This window comes from Salvelinus alpinus, chromosome 32 (genome assembly GCF_045679555.1).
Source record: "Salvelinus alpinus chromosome 32, SLU_Salpinus.1, whole genome shotgun sequence".
In the NCBI taxonomy this organism is placed as follows: domain Eukaryota; kingdom Metazoa; phylum Chordata; class Actinopteri; order Salmoniformes; family Salmonidae; genus Salvelinus; species Salvelinus alpinus.
The window spans coordinates 30,367,489-30,390,425 of NC_092117.1; the positions used below are offsets into that span (position 1 = coordinate 30,367,489).

Consider the following 22,937-nt stretch of genomic DNA (forward strand, 5'->3'; position numbering starts at 1 on the left):
AATGTATTTATAAATCCCGTTTTACATCAGCAGCTGTCACAAAGATATTGCACAGTAACCTGGATAAGATGTCCCTTATGGAAGAAACATAATACAGTTGGGTATTTTTCAAGAAGGACAAACACAACTCAACCAGATTATATTACCTACTGCCCTTAAATTCAAATCTCGACCAAGAAGCCAGTTCCACTGCTTTAAAAACATATATTTCCCTCTAATCAGGGACTGATTTAGACCTGGGAAACCAGGTGGGTGCAATTAATTATCAGGTAGAACAGAAACTAGAAGTACTCCAGAACTCGTAGGGTAAGAATGTAATACCCCTGCTCTACTGTATATCAAGCCACGTCGAAGATCTCATGTATGTCCTAAAATGTGCACCATACATTAAAGAAAAATAAAATAAAAATGTAAAATATCTTACCGAAGATCCTGCCTGCTCACAGCAGTTCTCCATCTCAGCCAGGTATGGGTCACAGTAGATCAGGATTTGTTGCAGTTCGATCTGGAGAGAAAGACATCTGTTAGAGACATTATGATGATTCAGATATAGAGAAAAACTAACTTTTTAAAATGCTAACAATATATATTTTGAAAAATTAAGCATGTTTCTTTGCCTGATACTAAGCAACCCCAGCACACCAAAATTGCTTCTGGGAAAGTTCCCAGAACGTTCGTTTGGTCGCTGCAAATGTTCTTTTTGAATGCTTGTATAAAACATTTGCCTGATGTTTCAAGAACATTCAAGAACTGTTCTTTAAAAGGTTCCCAGAATGTTTCATTAGGTTGTGGGAACAGTCTGGTGAGAACTTTTGGGGACATCACAAAATATATGTTCCCCAAACACAAAAACTGTCCAGTTGTGCGGAGGATTCTAGAATGGTTCTTTAAGGGTGGAAAAAACATTAGATATTACAAGTATGTTCCCAGAACACATTTCATCTGTTCTTTAAAGGTTCCAAGAATATTTAATTATGTTGTGGTAACATTGGCTGGACAAGAGATATGTTCCCAAAACACAAAAACTGTCCAGTTATGCGAACATTCAGTTATCAAATAAAATGTTATTTGTCACATGCGCCAAGAAATGCTTACTTACAAGCCCTTAACCAACAATGCGGTAACAGAGAGAACAGTCTATGACAGAGAGAGGACCCATGCAAAATCTTTTCAGTCTCCTGAAGAGGAATAGGAGTTGGTGTGAATGGGGGCATAGTCGGCCCTCCTTTTCCTGTAGTCCACGATCAGCTCTTTTGTCTTGTTGAGGGAGAGGTTGTTGTCCTGGCACCACACTGCCAGGTCTCTGACCTCCTCCCTATTGACTGACTCGTCGTCAGTGATCAGGCCAACCACCGTCATGCTGTCTACAAAACTTAATGATCAAATCAAATCAAATTGTATTTGTCACATGCGCTGAATACAACAGGTGTAAACCTTTCCGTGAAATGCTTAATTACAAGCCCTTAACCAACAATGCAGTTCAAGAAATAGAGTTAAGAAAATATTAACTAAACTAAAGTAAAAATAAAAAGTAACACAATAAAATACAATACCAAGGCTATATACAGGGGGTACCGGTATTGAGTCAATGTGTGGGGGTACAGGTTAGTCAAGGTAATTTGTACTTGTAGGTAGGGGTAAATGACTATGCATAGATAATAAACAGTGAGTAGCAGCAGCAGCGTTAAAACAAAGGCGGGGGGGCATTTGATTAATTGTTCAGCAGTGTTATGGCTTGGGGGTAGAAGCTGTTAAGGAGCCTTTTGGGCCTAGACTTGGCGCTCCGGTACCGCTTGCCGTGTGGTAGCAGAGAGAACAGTCTATGACTTGGGTGACTGGAGACTTGCCAATTTTTGGGCCTTCCTCTGACACCGCCTAGTATATAGGTGCTGGATAGCAGGAAGCTAGGCCCCATTGATGTACTGGGCCATACGCACTACCCTCTGTAGCGCCTTATGGTTGGATGCCGAGCAGTTGCCACACTAGGCGGTGATGCAACCGGTGAGGATGCTCTCGATGGTGCATCTGTATAATTTTTTGAGGATCTGGGGACACATGTCAAATCTTTTCAGTCTCCTGAGGGGGAAAAGGTGTTGTCCTCTTCACGAGTGTCTTGGTTTGTTTGGACCATGATTTGGAAGGTAACACTTTACATCATTTGTTGGTGATGTGGACACCAGGGAACTTCAAATTCTTGACCCGCTCCACTACAGCCGATGTGAATGGGAGATGTGTTGTTGGCCGCCCCCCCCCCACCTGGGGGCGGCCTGTCAGGAAGTCCAGGATCCAGTTGCAGAGAGAGGTGTTTAGTCCCAGGGTCCTTAGCTTAGTGATGAGCTTTGAGGGTACTATGGTGTTGAACGCTGAGCTGTAGTCAATGAACAACATTCGCACATAGGTGTTCCTTTTCTCCAGGTGGGAAATTGCAGTGTGGAGTGAGTTTTAGATTGCGTCATCTGTGGATCTGTTGGGGCTGTACGCGAATTGGAGTGGGTCTAGGATTTCCGGGATGATGGTGTTGATGTGAGCCATGACCAGCCTTTCAAAACACTTCATGGCTACCGACGTGCTACAGGGCAGTAGTCATTTAGGCAGATTACCTTCACTTTCTTGGGCACTATGGTGGTCTGCTTCAAACATGTTGGTATTACAGACTCGGTCAGGGAGAGGTTGAAAATGTCAGTGAAGACACTTGCCAGTTGGTCTGTGCATGCTCTGAGTACACGTCATGGTAATCCGTCTGGCCCCCTGGCCTTCCGATGTGAGCAAGACCTGTTTAAGGGTCTTGCTCACATCGGCTATGGACAACGTGATCACACAGTTGTCCAGAACAGCTGGTGCTCTCATGCATGCTTCAGTGTTGCTTGCCTTGAAGCGAGCATAAAAGGCTTTTAGCTAGTCTGGTAGGCTCGTGTCACTGGGCAGCTCGTGGCTGGGTTTCCCTTTGTAGTCCGTAATAGTTTGCAATCTCTACCACATCCGACAAGCGTCAGAGCCGGTGTAGGAGGATTCAATCTTAGTCCTGTATTCACGCTTTGCCTGTTTGATGGTTCGTCTGAGGGCAAAGCAGGATTTCTCATAAGCGTCTGGATTAGTGTCCCGCTCCTTGAAAGCAGCAGCTTTAGCCTTTAGCTCATGAGGATGTTGTCTGTAATCCATGGCTTTTGGTTGGGATATGTATGTACTGACACTGTGGGGACGACGTCGTTGATGCACTTATTGATGAATCCGGTGACTGAGATGGTATATACTCCTCAATGCCATTGGATGAATCCCGGAACATATTCCAGTCTGTGCTAGCAAAACAGTGCTGTAGCGTAGCATCTGCATCATCTGACCACTTCTGTATTGAGCAAGTCACTGGTACTTCCTGCTTTAGTTTTTGCTTGTAAGCAGGAATCAGGAGGATAGAATTATGGTCAGATTTGCCAAATGGGGCGAGGCAGAGCTTTGTATACGTCTCTGTGTGTGGAGTAAAGGTGGTCTAGAGTTTTTTTTCCTCGGATTGCACATGTGACATAATGGTAGAAATGAGGTAAAACGGATTTAAGATTGCCTACATTAAAGTCCCCGGCCACTAGGAGCGCCACTTCTAGATGAGCATTTTCTTGTTTGCTTATAGCCTTATACAGTTTGTTGAGTGCCGTCTTAGTGCCAGCATTGGTTTGTTGTGGTAAATAGACGGCTACGGAAAATATAGATGAAAACTCTCTTGGTAGATAGTGTGGTCTACAGCTTATCATAAGGTACTCTACCTCAGGCGAGCAATACCTTGAGACTTTGCGCAATATTAGACATTGCGCACCAGCTGTTATTGACAAATAGACACACACCACCACCCCATCTTACCAGACGTATCTGTTCTATCCTGACGATGCATGGAAAACCCAGCCAACTGTATAAAATCTGTGTCGTGGTCCAGCCACGACTCGGTGAAACATAAGATATTACAGTTTTGAATGTCCCGTTGGTAGGATAGTCTCAAGCGGAGATTATCCCGTTTATTTTCCAGTGACTGCATGTTGGCCAACAGAATGGATGGTAGAGGCGGGTTACTCACTCGCCGACAAAGGCACCCCGATTTCCGCCCCCTGTATTTCCGTCTTTTCTTCACGCGAATGACAGGGATTTGGGCCTGGTCTCGGAGAAGCAGTATATCCTTCGCGTCGGACTTATTAAAGAAAAAATCTTCGTCCAGTTCAAGTTAGGAAATCACTGTTCTGATGTGCAGAAGCTCTTTTCAGTCATAAGAGACGTTAGCAGCAACATTATGTACAAAATAAGTTACAAACAACGCGAAAAAACACACAAAATAGCACAGTTGGTTGGAAGCCTGTAAAATGGCAGCCATCCCCTCTGGCGCCATTCCCATGATGATGGTTTTGTAATCGTGCATGGCCATACAGTCTTGGGTGAACAGGGAGTACAGGAGGGGACTAAGCATGCACCCCTGAGGGTTCCCCGTGTTGAGGATCAGTGTGGCAGATGTGTTGTTGCATACCCTTACCACCTGGGATCATCCTTGTAACATCAGGTGAATGTGTTTTGTACCCTAAAAGAAACATTGTAGAATCATCCACATAACTGGACAGTTTTGGTGTTTTGGGAACATATATTTTGTGATGTACCCACAATGATCCCACCAGACTGTTCCCACAACCTAATGAAACAATCTGGGAACCTTTAACGAACAGATTAAATGTGTTGTAGGAATGCTCTCGCAACATCAGGCAAATGTTAACCATTCATCACCATGAATGGACCCTTTTTATGTAACAAGAACATTTGCAACAACCTAACGAATGTTCTGGGAACTTTCACAGAACCAATTTTGGTTTGCTGGGAAAACATTACTGGTATACTGTGTTATTACATTACCTGGAAGCCTAATGTGAACTGTTGGGGAAAGTTGTGTGATGATTGTTACAGGTGTTGTGCACAAAATATATGAATGTTAGGAGAATATTTCAACGATAATTCATTTAAAATATTATTGAAAAATAAAATATTTTGTTATCAAAAGGGATGTTATCATCCTACTGTTAAATAAAATCCTAACTAGAACTTAATGGGAATCTTAGCTAATGTTCTGGGAACGTTCCCGGTTTGCTGGGACCCTTCTAGACATTGCCCTTGAGGGCAACCATATATAATTACTGTATGTTTAAAACTATCATGTCGATCTCATGGACTGTCAGTCATTTCATCCGTCTATGAACTTCAGCACGGTTATATTTCCAGATTGTGGCTTTAGGCCTAAACGTACATCTACAGGCCGTCCATCCTCCACCCGGGTTGTAATCAGTGTATATCCGCTGGGGTCGATTTCATCCTTCTCGTCTGTCAGCCTCCTCTCTATTAGTTTACAGTCCATGTAAACGGAGACGATGCTGCTCTGGACCGCCACACCCAGCTTGTGCCACTGGCGGTCAAACAGGGTGTGCAGGTCTCGGCTCTTAAAGGTGTAGCGGAGGCTGTTCTTCAGAAGGCCCCGGGCTGAGAACTCCACTGCTCGTTTAGCACCGTCCAACACTACAGACACCTGAAGGTAGAGCCGGAGGAGATTGTAAGACATTATATCGTCTCATAACAAGTTATAAAGCTTTATACCTGCCGGTAAAGTGTTACCTTCCATTCATTACCATTACCATCAGGGTCATACAGGCATCAGTCATGGCATGAAAACGTTGATCAATGAACCAATGGTTAACCAACCGACCGACCGACCTACTGACCACACGGCCAACCGACTTGACTGACCTACCGGCCAACCGACCTACCAGCCAACCAGCCGATGGACCGACCGACCTGCCGGGCGAACTGGCAGAGTGAGTGAGCGATCGACTGATCAGTCAATCAACCAACCAATGAATCAATATAGATCCAAACCCACTTCAATGCTATACATCCAGACATCATGAATATCCTTATAGTGGACACTCTGACCTACCTGGGTACCTCCCGTCTGGTCGAATATCTGCCACAGATACCAGCGGTCTTTCTTTGTGGTTTTCCTCAGCCGGAAGGTGGTCACTAGAGAGTATTCACTGGACAGACCGTTGGGGAACACCAATCTGAAAGACAAAATGTACCTTGTTCGAGCTGCATATTGTCAAATTGAATCGCAAAACTATATGAAACTTAACAATGGGCCTAACAGTGAAAACATTGTTTCAGAACTTTCAGTCTTGGTTGGAAGAGCATTAATAGCTAACGTATAATATTTGACCCATAAAATTAGCATTTGCTAAATGGACTGTCAAAAATAAATATTCAGAATGAATATGAATAATCATGCTGGATATCTTCTAGCTTTCTATGACTGTGTAGTAAGCAAACCAATCAAGTTGAATCACTTGACAACGTTCTTCTATAGCCTCCTAGTGCACAATGGCCGCTTACATAAAAACCTAGAGTTTTATGCCAAACATGATTCATCCAGACAGATTACATTTATTTCAGCATCCCTGTCATTCCAAATCGAATAATCATTTATTCAAACTTCAATTCAATTCCTCTTACTTCACAAACAGGTCTGGACTAGAAAACACAAGACCATGGCTGACTACAGTATATAGCTTAGAAAGAAAACATTGTTATAAAGAGAAAAATGTAAAAAGGTAAGAAAGAAGAAAAGACAATAGGTTTGTTAACCCAGACGTTTCAGTTCAACTGATACACCGTGTTGGTAGAACATCTCCAGCACATTGTGAAGACTGCATGTAATGGGGATGGTACCACCAAAATAGACCTCATTCATTATAGAAACACTAACACTATTCCTCTTCCATTTCTCCACTGATACTTCTCTCCTCCTATTTCCATCCTGTTGAATAAACACTTTAACCCCTCAAACTGAGCCTGGGACTCACGTTCAGATTAGACTATAGTAATGCATTAACAGCTAAAAGTGAAGCACCAGAAACACAATCATTCAGGTTTAGCTTAAATCACAATGATGCAATGATAAGGCCATTCAAAGACATGAGGAGAGAGAAAGAGAGAGAGAAGGAGGGAGCAACAGAGAGAGCGGGATACAGACAGAGAGAGAGATCAAGGAAGGGAGGGAGAGAGAGAGTGGTGGGAAGGAAAGAGAGAGAGGGGGTCTGGGGAGCGAGAGAGAGAGGAGAAGAGAGAGACGGGGAAGAATGATAGAGGTGGGGGGAGATAGAGAGAGAGAGGAGAGAGGAGAGAGAGAGAGGTGACAAAAGAGTAAGAGAGAGACTAAGCTCACTTCAGATAGGCTGAAATGAGTTCTCCTCTTCATAGATCATGTCCTATTCTCCCAGAGCCATACCCCTCCTGCCTTGTGTGTCCCTTGAATTCTCACAGAACGTTGACACAGCATATGATTAAAATATATATGCAGCGAGGTTAAAGCCACAGAAAGATCAAATGCTTTCTGAGGGTAGGCGAGAGAAAGAGAGAGACTGGGAAGGTGAATCGTCGCCTTGGGGCAAAAAGAGAACATTTATATTGCAATTCAATGGAGAGAGACGAGCAGGACTATTCATAAAAATAGAGGTTTATTCCCTGAGATTCCACCTAAAGAAATGATTTGGAATTCCTGCATAAAACAGCAGAGATCCCATCTGGGCACATAATTCCACGTCTATTCCACGTTGGTGAAAAAAATACTGATTCAACCAATGTGTTCCCAGTGGGATAGTTATGTCTCCAGAATAAGGAGAGAGATACATTAAAGGAATTAGACTAATTCGACCCAGAGAGGGGACTAAAACATGTACTTTCATTTCCATCAAACCTTTAATATCACAGGTTAGGTCTCACTGAGCTGCAATCTGTTCTACCGGGAAGAGCTGTTCTTCAGGGTACTGTGCCTTGCAAAAGTATTCACCCCCTAAACATTTTTCCTATTTTGTTGCATTACAACCTGAAATTTAAGTTGATTTTTATCTGAATTTCATGTAATGGACATACACAAAATAGTCCAAATTGGTGAAGTGAAATTCAAAAAAATGTAAACTGAAAAGTGGTGCGTGCATATGTATTCACCCCCTTTGCTATGAAGTCCTTTGCATATTCAAAGTGGTAGGCATATTGTATAAATAAAATGATACAAACCCCCCAAAAATATATTTTAACTCCAGGGTGTAAGGCAACAAAATGCCAAGGGGGGTGAATACTTTCGCATGCCACTGTATTTCTATCTAATGTTAGTATGTGTAAATGAGCCTGTTGAGGTCATTTACACACATTATCTACATTGGAACACTTGACCCCTAGGGGTTAGATGTCAAGGGTTATACGTTACTGACACCTCCTCCCACCCTCTACCCTCCTCCTCCTCACCCCCCCCCTCCTCCACAGCTTACCATCTGCGGCTCAAACACATGCTCCTATCAAGTGGATTTGGTTTGTGAACAGCGTTTGCTTTTCCCCCCAAACACATTTAAAGTCCTCTCCTTTCTGAGTGCCAGTCCAGTGGTGCCTGTCTATGAATCCTCTAAGGTCAAAACTAGGACCCTTCGTTTTAACCTCTGGTCTAGAAGTGCTTCATTTGATGAGTATTGCTAATTCACCCACAGAAAGATTGTCCGTTAAAAACATTGATTTAAAAAATGTTACTCTCTTACTGCTGTGGGGAGAAATAAGACACCACTTTAGTGACAAAACTTTCTGAAAACTATTTGATTTGCCCTCTTCTTTCACTCTTTGACAAAGTGAGTCTGACAGAAATCTAATCATGGTTCCAAAATGACATTGTCAGCTCGTGTTCAAGAAACACAAACAAGAAGCACAACCAGATGAAGCTCGGAAGGGATATGTTAACTCGGTGATGCAGAGACTATGAATATGTTACCTCGGTGATGCATAGACTATGAATATGCAAACAATCAAAGAAAGTGTGAATGCAAGCACTTTCTTTCAGACTCTAAAGTGTGTGGGTGGAATAGAGAGAGAGAACAAAGAATAGAAAGAGAGAACAGAGAGAGCGAGAGAATAACCCCAGTTGGAAACAATGAATTTGCAATTTCACTGACGTGTTCAGTGGTATCATGAGACAGAATATTGAGAGAGATAAAAAGAAAGTTAAAAAGAAAGATAGAAATTGTACTTACATTACAGGGTAGAATACAGTAACACACTGAGACTTACATTACAGGGTAGAATACAGTAACGCACTGAGACTTACATTACATCGTAGAATACAGTAACACACTGAGACTTACATTACAGGATATAATACAGTAACACACTGAGACTTACATTATAGGATAGAATACAGTAACACACTGATACTTACATTATAGGATAGAATACAGTAACACACTGAGACTTACATTACATCGTAGAATACAGTAACACACTGATACTTACATTATAGGATAGAATACAGTAACACACTGAGACTTACATTACAGGGTAGAATACAGTTACACACTGAGACTTACATTATAGGATAGAATACAGTAACACACTGAGACTTACATTATAGGGTAGAATACAGTAACACACTGAGACTTACATTACAGGGTAGAATACAGTAACACACTGAGACTGACATTACAGGATATAATACAGTAACACACTGAGATTTACATTATGGGATAGAATACAGTAACACACTGATACTTACATTATAGGATAGAATACAGTAACACACTGAGACTTACATTACAGGGTAGAATACAGTAACACACTGAGACTTACATTATAGGATAGAATACAGTAACACACTGAGACTTACATTACAGGGTAGAATACAGTAACACACTGAGACTTACATTACAGGGTAGAATACAGTAACACACTGAGACTTACATTACAGGGTAGAATACAGTAACACACTGAGACTTACATTACAGGATATAATACAGTAACACACTGAGACTTACATTATAGGATAGAATACAGTAACACACTGATACTTACATTATAGGATAGAATACAGTAACACACTGAGACTTACATTACAGGGTAGAATACAGTAACACACTGAGACTTACATTATAGGATAGAATACAGTAACACACTGAGACTTACATTATAGGATAGAATACAGTAACACACTGATACTTACATTATAGGATAGAATACAGTAACACACTGAGACTTACATTACAGGGTAGAATACAGTAACACACTGAGACTTACATTATAGGATAGAATACAGTAACACACTGAGACTTATATTACAGGGTAGATTACAGTAACACAATGAGACGTATATTACAGGGTAGAATACAGTAAAACATTGAGACTTATATTACAGGGTAGAATACAGTAACACACTGAGACTTACATTACAGGGTAAAATACAGTAACACACTGAGACTTACATTATAGGATAGAATACAGTAACACACTGAGACTTACATTATAGGGTAGAATACAGTAACACACTGAGACTTACATTACAGGGTAGAATATAGTAACACACTGAGACTTATATTACAGGGTAGATTACAGTAACACAATGAGACGTATATTACAGGGTAGAATACAGTAAAACATTGAGACTTATATTACAGGGTAGAATACAGTAACACACTGAGACTTACATTACAGGGTAAAATACAGTAACACACAGACTTACATTATAGGATAGAATACAGTAACACACTGAGACTTACATTATAGGGTAGAATACAGTAACACACTGAGACTTACATTACAGGGTAGAATATAGTAACACACTGAGACTTACATTACAGGGTAGATTACAGTAACACACTGAGACTTAAATTACAGGATATAATACAGTAACACACTGAGACTTACATTATAGGATAGAATACAGTAACACACTGATACTTACATTACAGGATAGAATACAGTAACACACTGAGACTTACATTATAGGATAAATACAGTAACACACTGAGACTTACATTATAGGGTAGAATACAGTAACACACTGAGACTTACATTACAGGGTAGAATACAGTAACACACTGAGACTTACATTACAGGGTAGAATACAGTAACACACTGAGACTTACATTACAGGATATAATACAGTAACACACTGAGACTTACATTATATGATAGAATACAGTAGCACACTGAGACTTACATTACAGGGTAGAATACAGTAACACACTGAGACTTACATTACAGGATAGAATACAGTAACACACTGATACTTACATTATAGGGTAGAATACAGTAACACACTGAGACTTACATTACAGGGTAGAATACAGTAAAACATTGAGACTTATATTACAGGGTAGAATACAGTAACACACTGAGACTTACATTACAGGGTAGAATACAGTAACACATTGAGACTTACATTAGAGGGTAGAATACAGTAACACATTGAGACTGATATTACAGGGTAGAGTACAGTAACACACATACTTATATTACAGGATATAATACAATAACATTCTGAGACTTACATTACAGGATAGAGTACAGTAACACACATACTTACATTACAGGGTAGAATACAGTAACACACTGAGACTTACATTACAGGGTAGAATACAGTAACACACTGAGACTTACATTACAGGATAGAGTACAGTAACACACATACTTACATTACAGGGTAGAATACAGTAACACACTGAGACTTACATTACAGGGTAGAATACAGTAACACACTGAGACTTACATTACAGGATAGAGTACAGTAACACACATACTTACATTACAGGGTAGAATACAGTAACACACTGAGACTTACATTACAGGGTAGAATACAGTAACACACTGAGACGTATATTACAGGGTAGAATACAGTAACACACTGAGACTTATATTACAGGGTAGAATACAGTAACACACTGAGACTTATATTATAGGATAGAATACAGTAACACACATACTTATATTACAGGATAGAATACAGTAACATTCTGAGACTTACATTACAGGCTTGAGTACAGTAACACAAATACTTATATTATAGGATAGAATACAGTAACACACATACTTATATTACAGGATAGAATACAGTAACATTCTGAGACTTACATTACAGGCTTGAGTACAGTAGCACACATACCTATATTATAGGATAGAATACAGTAACACACCTACTTATATTACAGGATAGAATACAGTAACATTCTGAGACTTACATTACAGGATTGAGTACAGTAGCACACATGCTTATATTATAGGATAGAATACAGTAACATTCTGAGACTTACATTACAGGCTGGAATACAGTAACACACATACTTATATTATAAGATAGAATACAGTAACATTCTGAGACTTACATTACAGGCTGGAATACAGTAACACACATACTTATATTATAGGATAGAATACAGTAACATTCTGAGACTTACATTACAGGCTAGAATACAGTAACACACAGATATAGAAATGGAACACCTCCAAACACACTCATGAATAGACAATAACACAACCATCCAGCAGCAACATCCATAACTGACATAGCACCAACATACAAAATAGTGTGTGCACCACAGACAGACAGCACCACAGACCGACAGCACCACAGACAGACAGCACCACAGACAGACAGCCCCACAGACAGACAGCACCACAGACAGAGAGCACCACAGACAGACAGCCCCACAGACAGACAGCACCACAGACAGACAGCACCACAGGCAGACAGACAGCACCACAGACAGACAGCACCACAGACAGACAGCACCACAGACAGACAGCACCACAGACAGAGAGCACCACAGACAGAGAGCACCACAGGCAGACAGACAGCACCACAGGCAGACAGCACCACAGGCAGACAGACAGCACCACAGACAGACAGCACCACAGACAGAGAGCACCACAGACAGACAGCACCACAGACAGACAGCACCACAGACAGACAGCACCACAGGCAGACAGACAGCACAACATGTTTTTATTTTATTTCACCATTATTTAACCAGTTAGGCAAGTTGAGAACAAGTTCTCATTTACAATTGCGACCTGGCCAAGATAAAGCAAAGCAGTTTGACACATACAACAACACAGAGTTACACATGGAGTAAAACAAACATACAATCAATAATACAGTAGAAAAATAAGTCTATATACAATGTGAGCAAATGAGGTGAGATAAGGGAGGTAAAGGCAAAAAAAGGCCATGGTGGCGAAGTAAATACAATATTGCAAGTAAAACACTGGAATGGTAGATTTGCAGTGGAAGAATGTGCAAGTAGAAATAGAAATAATGGGGTACAAAGGAGCAAAATAAATAAATACAGTAGGGGAAGAGGTAGTTGTTTGGGCTAAATTATAGATGGGCTAACATACAGGCAGACAGACAGCACAACATACAGGCAGACAGACAGACAGCACCACAGACAGACAGCACCACAGACAGACAGCACCACAGACAGACAGACAGCACAACATACAGGCAGACAGACAGCATCACAGGCACCACCACAGACATACAGACATACAGACAGACAGACAGACAGACAGACAGACAGACAGACAGACAGACAGACAGACAGACAGACAGACAGACAGACAGCACCACAGACAGACATACAGCATCACAGACACCACCACAGACAGACAGACAGACAGACAGACAGACAGACAGACAGACAGACAGACAGACAGACAGACAGACAGACAGACAGACAGACAGACAGACAGACAGACAGACAGACAGACAGACAGACAGACAGACAGACAGACAGACAGACTTGATTTCATTTTGAGCTCCAGAACCTGTCATTCAGCTTGGCATACAGACACAATGTACAATCACACAATCAGTCCACTAAGAGAGGAGAGATCCCTCCATCTCTGTGGAACAGTATTAATCACACAATCAGTCCACTAAGAGAGGAGAGATCTTGCTCTGGGTAAGAGTATCCATTTGGCCTGGGAGCTGCCAGATGGACAGAACATTAACCAGGCCCAGAAAGTCGAGCCCCTCTGCCTTTCCTGAGAGTAAAGAGAGAGATGCTTGGAGGTTGTGGTGGTAGGGGGAAGGAAAGCGAGGAGGTGAGGAGGGGAGGAAAGGGGAGGAGGGGAAAAAGGGGAGGGGAGGAGGAAGGAAAGGGGAGAAAGGGGGGTCCTCTGTACCTCATGCTGTCCCCCCTACCTCCTTCTCAAGTCCCCCTTCACCGGACCTCCCAGCTGACAGGCAACATCACCTGTCAAAGTACTCAGATAATTGGAGATGAATCCGGTCTCTCGCTCTCTCTCTCCCCCTCTCACACGCACACTCTCTTCTCTCTCCCTTCTCTCTGCCCCCTCTCTCTCTCCCTCTCTCACACTCACACTCTCTTCTCTCTCCCTTCTCTCTGCCCTCTCCCTTCTCTCTGCCCCCTCTTTCTCACCCCCTCTCTCTCACCCCCTCTCTCTCTCTCACTCTCTCTTGCACTCTATTCTTCTCCCGCTTTATCTCTCTCAGAATCGATCTCTCTCTCCCCCTTTCCTCTCCCATTTATCTGTCTGTCTGTCTGTCTGTCTGTCTGTCTGTCTGTCTGTCTGTCTGTCTGTCTGTCTGTCTGTCTGTCTGTCTGTCTGTCTGTCTGTCTGTCTGTCTGTCTGTCTGTCTATCTGTCTATCTGTCTGTCTGTCTCTTTCCTCCTCTTCCCCTCCCCTCCCTCTCTCACTCTCCCATTCTCTCTCTGTTTCTCTGCCTTCCTTCACTATGATCTCCATCCAACAGGTTCAGGCACAGCAGTCTAGCCCAGGCCATAGAGGAGGAAGAGGATATACAGGGACTGGCTGGAGAAACATGTTGCCTCAGTGATTCCTCTCACTGACCAGAGAGGACAGGACAGTGTGTGTGAGTGTGTGTGTTTACATTTGTGTACTGCACTGTAAAACACAAAGAATATCCTGCGTCTTGTCTTCCCCAGGAGGATGACAGGTCAGGTTGTTCTTTAGCAAAGCCAAAACCATACGGATGGAACAATGGATATTGTGAAAAGCACTGGTCTTCCTAAACCAGCTGGGGAAACCGTCCCACTGCTGCCACTAAATGTGTGGTGTATTGTCCATCCATCTCATATACATCTCGTTGTTACACACTTTAATTTGATAAGATCCTTTATAATGTGCATACTGCTTATCATTCCAGTTCTACAGATGATTCCAAATGAGTCTCTGCAGTAAAAACCAAACAGGTATGTCAGTTACATATGAGTCATTTAGCAGACACTCTTAACCAGAGAGACTTACAGTAGCGAGTGCATACATTTTCATCCATACTGGTCACCCGTGGGATTCTAAACCCCAACCCTGGCATTGCAAGCACCACGCTCTACCAACTGAGCCACACAGGACTGTCACGTAGCAGAGCAAGTAGAAGTGAAGAAGAGTATAGAGTATATATACCACGGTAGAATCATATACCTGTATATACACCACGGTAGCATCATATACCTGTATATATACCACAGTAGAATCATATACCTGTATATATACCACGGTAGAATCATATACCTGTATATATACCACAGTAGCATCATATACCTGTATATATACCACGGTAGCATCATATACCTGTATATATACCACGGTAGAATCATATACCTGTATATATACCACGGTAGCAACATATACCTGTATATATACCACGGTAGCAACATATACCTGTATATAAACCACGGTAGCATCATATACCTGTATATACACCACTGTAGCACCATATACCTGTATATATACCACGGTAGCATCATACACCTGTATATATACCACGGTAGAATCATATACCTGTATATATACCACGGTAGCATCATATACCTGCATATATACCACGGTAGCAACATATACCTGTATATATACCACGGTAGCATCATATACCTGTATATATACCACGGTAGAACCATATACCTGTATATATACCACAGTAGCACCATATACCTGTATATATACCACGGTAGCACCATATACCTGTATATATACCACAGTAGCATCATATACCTGTATATATACCATGGTAGCATCATATACCTGTATATATACCACGGTAGCATCATATACCTGTATATATACCACGGTAGAATCATATACCTGTATATATACCACGGTAGCACCATATACCTGTATATATACCACAGTAGCATCATATACCTGTATATATACCACGGTAGCATCATATACCTGTATATATACCACGGTAGCATCATATACCTGTATATATACCACGGTAGCATCATATACCTGTATATATACCACGGTAGCACCATATACCTGTATATATACCACGGTAGCACCATATACCTGTATATATACCACGGTAGCACCATATACCTGTATATATACCACGGTAGCACCATATACCTGTATATATACCACGGTAGCATCATATACCTGTATATGGCTATCTTTACACTTGAGTAAAAAAATTGTCCTCCCTCAAATCAGAATGTATATCAATATTCTGTACAAATTATTCTACACGTCTCGCAGTAGCGGATTCCATCTCGGTTTACCCTTGTTAGCCAAAGCAAAAGGAATTATCTGTGTAGGCTGGATCAGGGTTCACCCCATGTAATTTCTTTCCCCCTACCTCTTTCCCTCTCCCTCCCTCTCTTTTTTCTCCCTCTCTCCCTCCCTCTCTCTCTTTCTTCATCTCTCTTTCTGCTATCTCTCTCTGGTATCTCTCTCTCTCTTTCTGGTCTCTCTCTCTCTTTCTGGTCTCCCTCTCTCTGGTCTCTCTTTCTGGTCTCTCTATCTCTCTCTCTGGTCTCTCTCTCTCTCTTTATGGTCTCCCTCTTTCGGGTCTCTCTCTTTCGGGTCTCTCTCTCTCTATCTCTCTCTCTCTGGTCTCTCTCTCTCTCTTTTTCTGGTCTCTCTCTCTCTCTCTCTGGTATCTCTTTCTGTCTCTCTCTGGTCTCTCTCTCTCTCTTTCTGGTCTCTCTCTCCCTCGATATGTCATCCTGCATTGAGCAGGGGTGGAAACTCAGTTTATTCCACATATCAGCTGAACAGGAGGCAGCAAACCTACACCCTGAGAAAGTATTTGTTTGCTGCAACGGAAATCCGATATCATCCTGGCTTGTTTTCAAATCTCAGGCCAGTCCAGGCGGTCTATGCCATGTGGAGGACTGATTTATGTGAGTGAGTTTGTCCATTTAATAGGTGGATAAACTCTCTAAACAACTCTGTGAATGTTGTGCAGTATGTCTCTCCTTCAGAGTCTATAGAGATCCATTGGAACAAGCTGGGCAAACAGAACCGAATCAGGTGGTTCGTTTGATGTATATTCTCTCATGATAGACTAAACTAAAACACCGGCACGTCCATGACCACACCTCTGGTTCTCACATAATACAAACCACCAACATTTATTTATCTTTGATTTACAGTAGCTCAGGTAAAGCACAATGCATCCATTAGTATAACCACTAGGACACTTAATATAGTAAAAGTCCATTAGTACATTCATGTAAGCCTACTCTCGTGTCTCTATAGTATATCTCCTAAAGCCAGAGCCTGTTCCAATAAAGTGTTCAGTCACACAGCCTCTACTCTGACTGGCAATTCCAATTATCTCAAGTAAAGAACACTACGCAGCCATTAGCTTGATCATTAGTACACAACCTACAGATGTTGGATCTTAATTTGATCACCCTGTTGCAGGAGAACTAGAACGTGTAGTGTATTTGATATTTTAAAAGGATTCTGAAGTTTGAAATTTCCACTTTGAAATTTCAGACTTGATTTTATATCACAAAAATGTATCAACCCCTAAAAAAACATCCATTCATTATAATCCACAATATAATGATTCAGATGTTCTTGTTGCTGCAGGATTCTTCTCCTGCTGTAGCAAACTGGCTCAAATGAAGATCCTACACCTGTGCTGTCCTGTATGCCTTTAAGCCAGAGCTTAATGGAAACCGCTCCAACAGAGCACAGCCACATGGCCTGAGGGATCAGGACTTCAGTCAATTCCAAAACAAAGCAACATGATCACACACTGACTGACAGACTCGTACAGTAACTGGTGTCCAAATAGACCTGGCCGGACTACCCTCTAGTCACAACCAAGATGTCCCCGGCCCAGCAGGCCCAACACAACTCACTCTGTGTGTCTCCCTCCTCTAGCTATCAGTGAGCAGTTAGTTTCAATGAAAGGAGAGGGAACAGAGGAAACACACAGACTTGCCGGTCAGCGACTAGAGAGATAACGCCCATTTCGTGGATACTAGCAATGCTTTGGCGGACAACAAAACTGCTGTCATGCATACTGTTTGAAGGATACACCCATGAGGGGAGATCTGAATGACTCGATCGGTGATTATCTCAACAAGTGCGAGGCCAGTGTAATGAAACTACCCCCCAGTCACACCCAAGTGTCCCCCTGGCCCAGCCTGGCACTACTCACTCTGTTGGCTTGATGAGGGGGCTGCTCCCCAGCCGGAATGATGGCCGCTCCTCTGTCACTGCCCCCTTTCTCAGGAGAAACTTTTCTGTCAGATCAAAACCTGAAAAAAAAGAGACAACAGGATGAGAAGGGCTGGTTTAAACTCAAGAAGTCTGCTTCACTGACATAGATTTAGCCTAATCCTGACCTGGAATAAAAACGCTTTCTCTGGAGAGGATCTGTGCTCAGCATACTGGTACTAGGTGTTACAAGGTGTGGTTTTAAACTCCAGTACGGTGACACAACAATATGGATGGAGTCAGGACTTTATAGATTTACATCAAACTCCTGTCCAGTTTGATCCATTTCTATGGTACAATATAGTTAATTTATGCATAATTACTTCAAAGACAATATATGTGACCATCAGTGCTCCCTCAAACAAATTGGTGCATGGCACCTCTGTTAGCGCAGGCTCAATTATTTCTATAGTATTTCTGTTCTGTGTTACATAACCTGTGAACATATTCATGTTTTTCACGACACGTCTGAGACATGAACGTTATTACCCCCCTGGATCAGAGCCAAACAGAGTGAGAGCGTCCTAAATGGCACCATATTCCCAATATAGTGCACTACTTTTGACCAGAGCCCTATGAGCCCTGTTCAAAATTAGTGTACTATATTGGGAATAGGGTGCCATTTGGTATGTAACCATTGAGAGAGAGAGATGGATTTATTTCAAATGAGGGAGGTGTACACCATAACACTGTAATTCTTACCGGTGAATTCTGGCTGTGGACCATTTAAACTGTAGGAAAACCGGTCCTTGTCTACTTTCAATGAAGGACATCTAGAGTTGTCTAGAAAACAAAAATCATATCATCAACCATACAAGGTTCATATTCATTGAAGTAAAAATTAAGATGCAGACAGCAAACAAGTGCAGAAAACCTTCTAGCCACTTCAGTCATCAAAGACTAAAACTTTGAGATCTGATGTCCGACAGCGAGATTGATGATTTGGCACAAAACCATTGGTTGATGTGCACAGCAGGACTGCAATATAGTTAGCCTGCGACGTGACCAGTGTCTTTCTATGTGGAGGGGCACTTCAGTCACTCACCACATCAGTGAGAATGTCTTGTTAGTCACCACTATCCACCCGTTCATTAAGATTCACTCCGCATCCCAAATGGTACCCTATTCCTTATATAGTGCACTACTTTTGACCAGTGCCCTATGGAGAACAGGGTGCCATTTGGGCCGCAGCCTCACACAGCCCAGACAGGGATGTAGAAGTGTTGTTAATTAGAGGTGGTGAAAGAGGCCTAACTCTAACTGGGCTCAACTTTGACCCTTTTTCTATGTAGCCATGTTTTCTCTTGGAGACTGGGGCGCGGCTACAGGGTCGTGTAGCAAAACGTTTCACAACGTCGTGCAATGGAAAACACTAACGGGTGTTTCTTATTAGACAAGTTCAAATAATACCACTTCCCAGTTTAAGTCTTTTTGTGACGGTTTTCTTCAGTTTCGTGCCAACTGAACATGACCCAGACCGTATACTGTAACTAAAACTGCAAACAAATGACTTGCCATGTTCCTGTTTGCAAAATCTGACCATGATCATCTACTGTTACAACACCAATGTTAGCCCAACGTTATTGGAAGGGCATGCTAGTACTACTCAAAAGTCAACTAAAACGGGTAGGAATAACCTGTAATGCAGTTATCTTTAAGCTATATGTATTTCAAGGGATGTAAACAATAGCATACTGCCTGTTTCAGACGATATCTTGAGCACAACCACATAGCCTAGCCTAGTGCGTGCTATGAAATATAAATTAAAAAATGTGTGTACCACATAGCTCCCAAAATGTCTTCCCACTGTAAACTAAGCCTAAGGAGAGTGTCTGTGAGATCAAAGTCATCTTGGTGTTGGTGACAGTGTCCTTACATGCCACAGGAGGTTGGTGGCTCATTGGTAGCCTAGCGGTTAGAGTGTTGGGCCAGTAACTGAAAGTCACTAGTTCAAATACCCAAGCCGACAAGGGTAAAAATATGCCGATATACCCTTGAGCAAGGCACTGATCCCTAATTTGCTCCAAGGGCGCCATACTACTATGACTGACCCTGTAAAACAACACATTTCACTGGACCTATCTGGTGTATCTGACTATAAAACATATTTTGTTGTTATGGAATGGTGTCTAACTCATCAATCACAGGGTTTCCATGGTTTCCATGTGTTTGATACCATTCCATTCACTCCATTATTATGAGCTGTCCTCCCCTCAGCAGCCTCCTGTGTTAGATACATACCTATTCTTTCGTTCACTGCCATTCCAACAGTGCAAGGAATGGTATGTACGATCCAGAGGAAAGCTGCCCATTTTAGCAAGCAACTCATGTCTTCTCTGATGCAAGAGAAAATACTTATTCAAAACCTAAAATAAAATACAAGTTAGTTATTCAAATAGTAGGCCTACATCTTACAGTAAAATATGAATGAAATACATACATTTGTTTTGAAATTAATTCAATTAATCAAGTATGTGAAGTATTAGTAATCTATTACACAGAAAACTGTAAAATGAGATGCGCCTTTTCTACCCCATAACGAAACGTGTGTACTGAAAACGTAATGTGTGTCGTATCACAGTTGAAAATAACCAATGCTCCGCTGCAGACCTCAACTGAAGGCGTGGAGCAAGGTGCGAAAGGTCCACTGCAAGAGTTTCTGCGTTATTATGGCGCAATCATATCACCAGGAAAATAGGCTAAACAGTAGAGTCACACTAGGCTATACCAAACTGAAACAAATAGAATGGGGTCGGCTATGTAGAACTAGTCTAAATTATGAATTTGAACCTGAACATAACTGTCCCGGGTCAGTATGACACAGATCACGTTCATAGTGAGATGAGATCACGCGCATGATGCCAACTGACAAAATACAACTTCGATGGAGAGATGCCAAATTCCTCAAACGTGCCAATCTCACAATTCAAACCAGTGATAATGTCTGTCGGACATTGAAAAGCGCCACAGCTATAACTCAGATTGTTTGGAACAGTCTATTCCATTTATGCGGTATTCATATTTTCAGAAAGGCTCCTCAATCATTGGAAATACTTACCAAATTACGCGTAATTGTGCATTCCGTTCACTGCAGCTTAATACGGTTCTTGCGAGCATATGGAAAAAACTGCATGCTACACAAGCGTTACATACAGTATAGCCTATTTACACGAACATAACGGAATGTTCCTAAATCATTTCGAGTGACTGAAGCCGTCCCGTAAAGCCAGACAAGTTCCAGAACATGAACTGAAGCTGTGCGCAAAACCACTAAAGTGCCAAACTACGACAAGGCTAGACGCACTAACCAAGGACCCCTACTTATAAGTTCGTATCGATACATGACATTACAGAGGAGGATTTCAAGCAGACATTATTATTCAACCTGTAAATTATGAATATCAAACCAAACCGGTCTACTTACAATTGGTGAGAAAGTTTCCTCCAGCATAAAAACGCATTAATTCATGAACGTTTATGAACGCATGTTTGGAAAAATAGTCGGTTGCTATTCCAAAGTAGACTTGTAAAGAAATAAAAGTGACAATGGATCTCTTACTAGATCCTCGTGTCCTTATTAGTCGCACCGACTGACTGACCCTCCCACTCTCTCATTAGGCTACTGAAATGCATGGAGGACCCCAAGTCCGCCACCGGTGGAGGCATTACAATGGAAACGCTACACAATTTGGATGAGAAAATCATATTTATGCATGAGAAAATAACTTATTTAGTGATGAGATTATTGTTGTTTGACTGAGAACATCACATACAGTCGGCAGTACATCTTTACTGTGAAAATAAACTGGTGCTCAAATTATGGAATGGAGTAATTCAATTATTTTATTTATTTTTTCTGTTTTCTTCTATCCACATTGTGTTAAATTAGAATTGGGAGCAAAACATTTCCTATGCCAACAATAATGTTCATAATGTATGGATTAAATAGTGATTTATTGATCGAGAACATGAACTGGTGATGAAATACAGTACTTTGCAAGCTATAACCTCCAACTCAATGTTGCCTGATAGTCAATATTATGGGTTTTCTTGATGAGTTTGATCACCACCTTGAATTGTACCTAGGCTTTGCTACATAGTTCCATAGGAGTTGGGGTCTATTTTAGTCTCAGACTCAAATGCCACAACAAAATGTTTTGCAATCTCCTTGAGGAGAATCTCCTTATGTTGCTGACAGGCTCATGTAGAGTTTTACACCAAGTTAGAATGAACCCTATGGTGCTGACAGGCTCATGTAGAGTTTTACACCAAGTTAGAATGAACCCTATGGTGCTGACAGACTCATGTAGAGTTTTACACCAAGTTAGAATGAACCCTATGGAGCTGACAGGCTCATGTAGAGTTTTACACCAAGTTAGAATGAACCCTATGGAGCTGACAGGCACATGTAGAGTTTTACACCAAGTTAGAATGAACCCTATGGAGCTGACAGGCTCATGTAGAGTTTTACACCAAGTTAGAATGAACCCTATGGAGCTGACAGACTCATGTAGAGTTTTACACCAAGTTAGAATGAACCCTATGGAGCTGACAGGCTCATGTAGAGTTTTACACCAAGTTAGAATGAACCCTATGGAGCTGACAGGCTC

At 41.7% G+C, this 22,937-nt stretch overlaps 1 protein-coding gene across 1 annotated transcript in view; it reads right to left on the bottom strand.

The window, feature by feature from the left end:
- LOC139562527 (collagen alpha-1(XIX) chain-like) overlaps positions 1-21,926 on the bottom strand; it is a 241,821-nt gene extending 219,895 nt beyond the window's left edge. Inside the window, exons 1-7 of the mRNA XM_071380275.1 lie at positions 21,752-21,926; positions 20,569-20,693; positions 19,030-19,110; positions 18,269-18,368; positions 5,951-6,074; positions 5,267-5,542; positions 425-505 (exon numbers count right to left, since the gene is read on the bottom strand). Of these exons, the coding sequence (XP_071236376.1) occupies positions 425-505; positions 5,267-5,542; positions 5,951-6,074; positions 18,269-18,368; positions 19,030-19,110; positions 20,569-20,656 (750 nt within the window). The 5' untranslated portion in view covers positions 20,657-20,693; positions 21,752-21,926. The remainder of the gene's footprint in view (positions 1-424; positions 506-5,266; positions 5,543-5,950; positions 6,075-18,268; positions 18,369-19,029; positions 19,111-20,568; positions 20,694-21,751) is intronic.
- Positions 21,927-22,937: the final 1,011 nt, after the last annotated feature.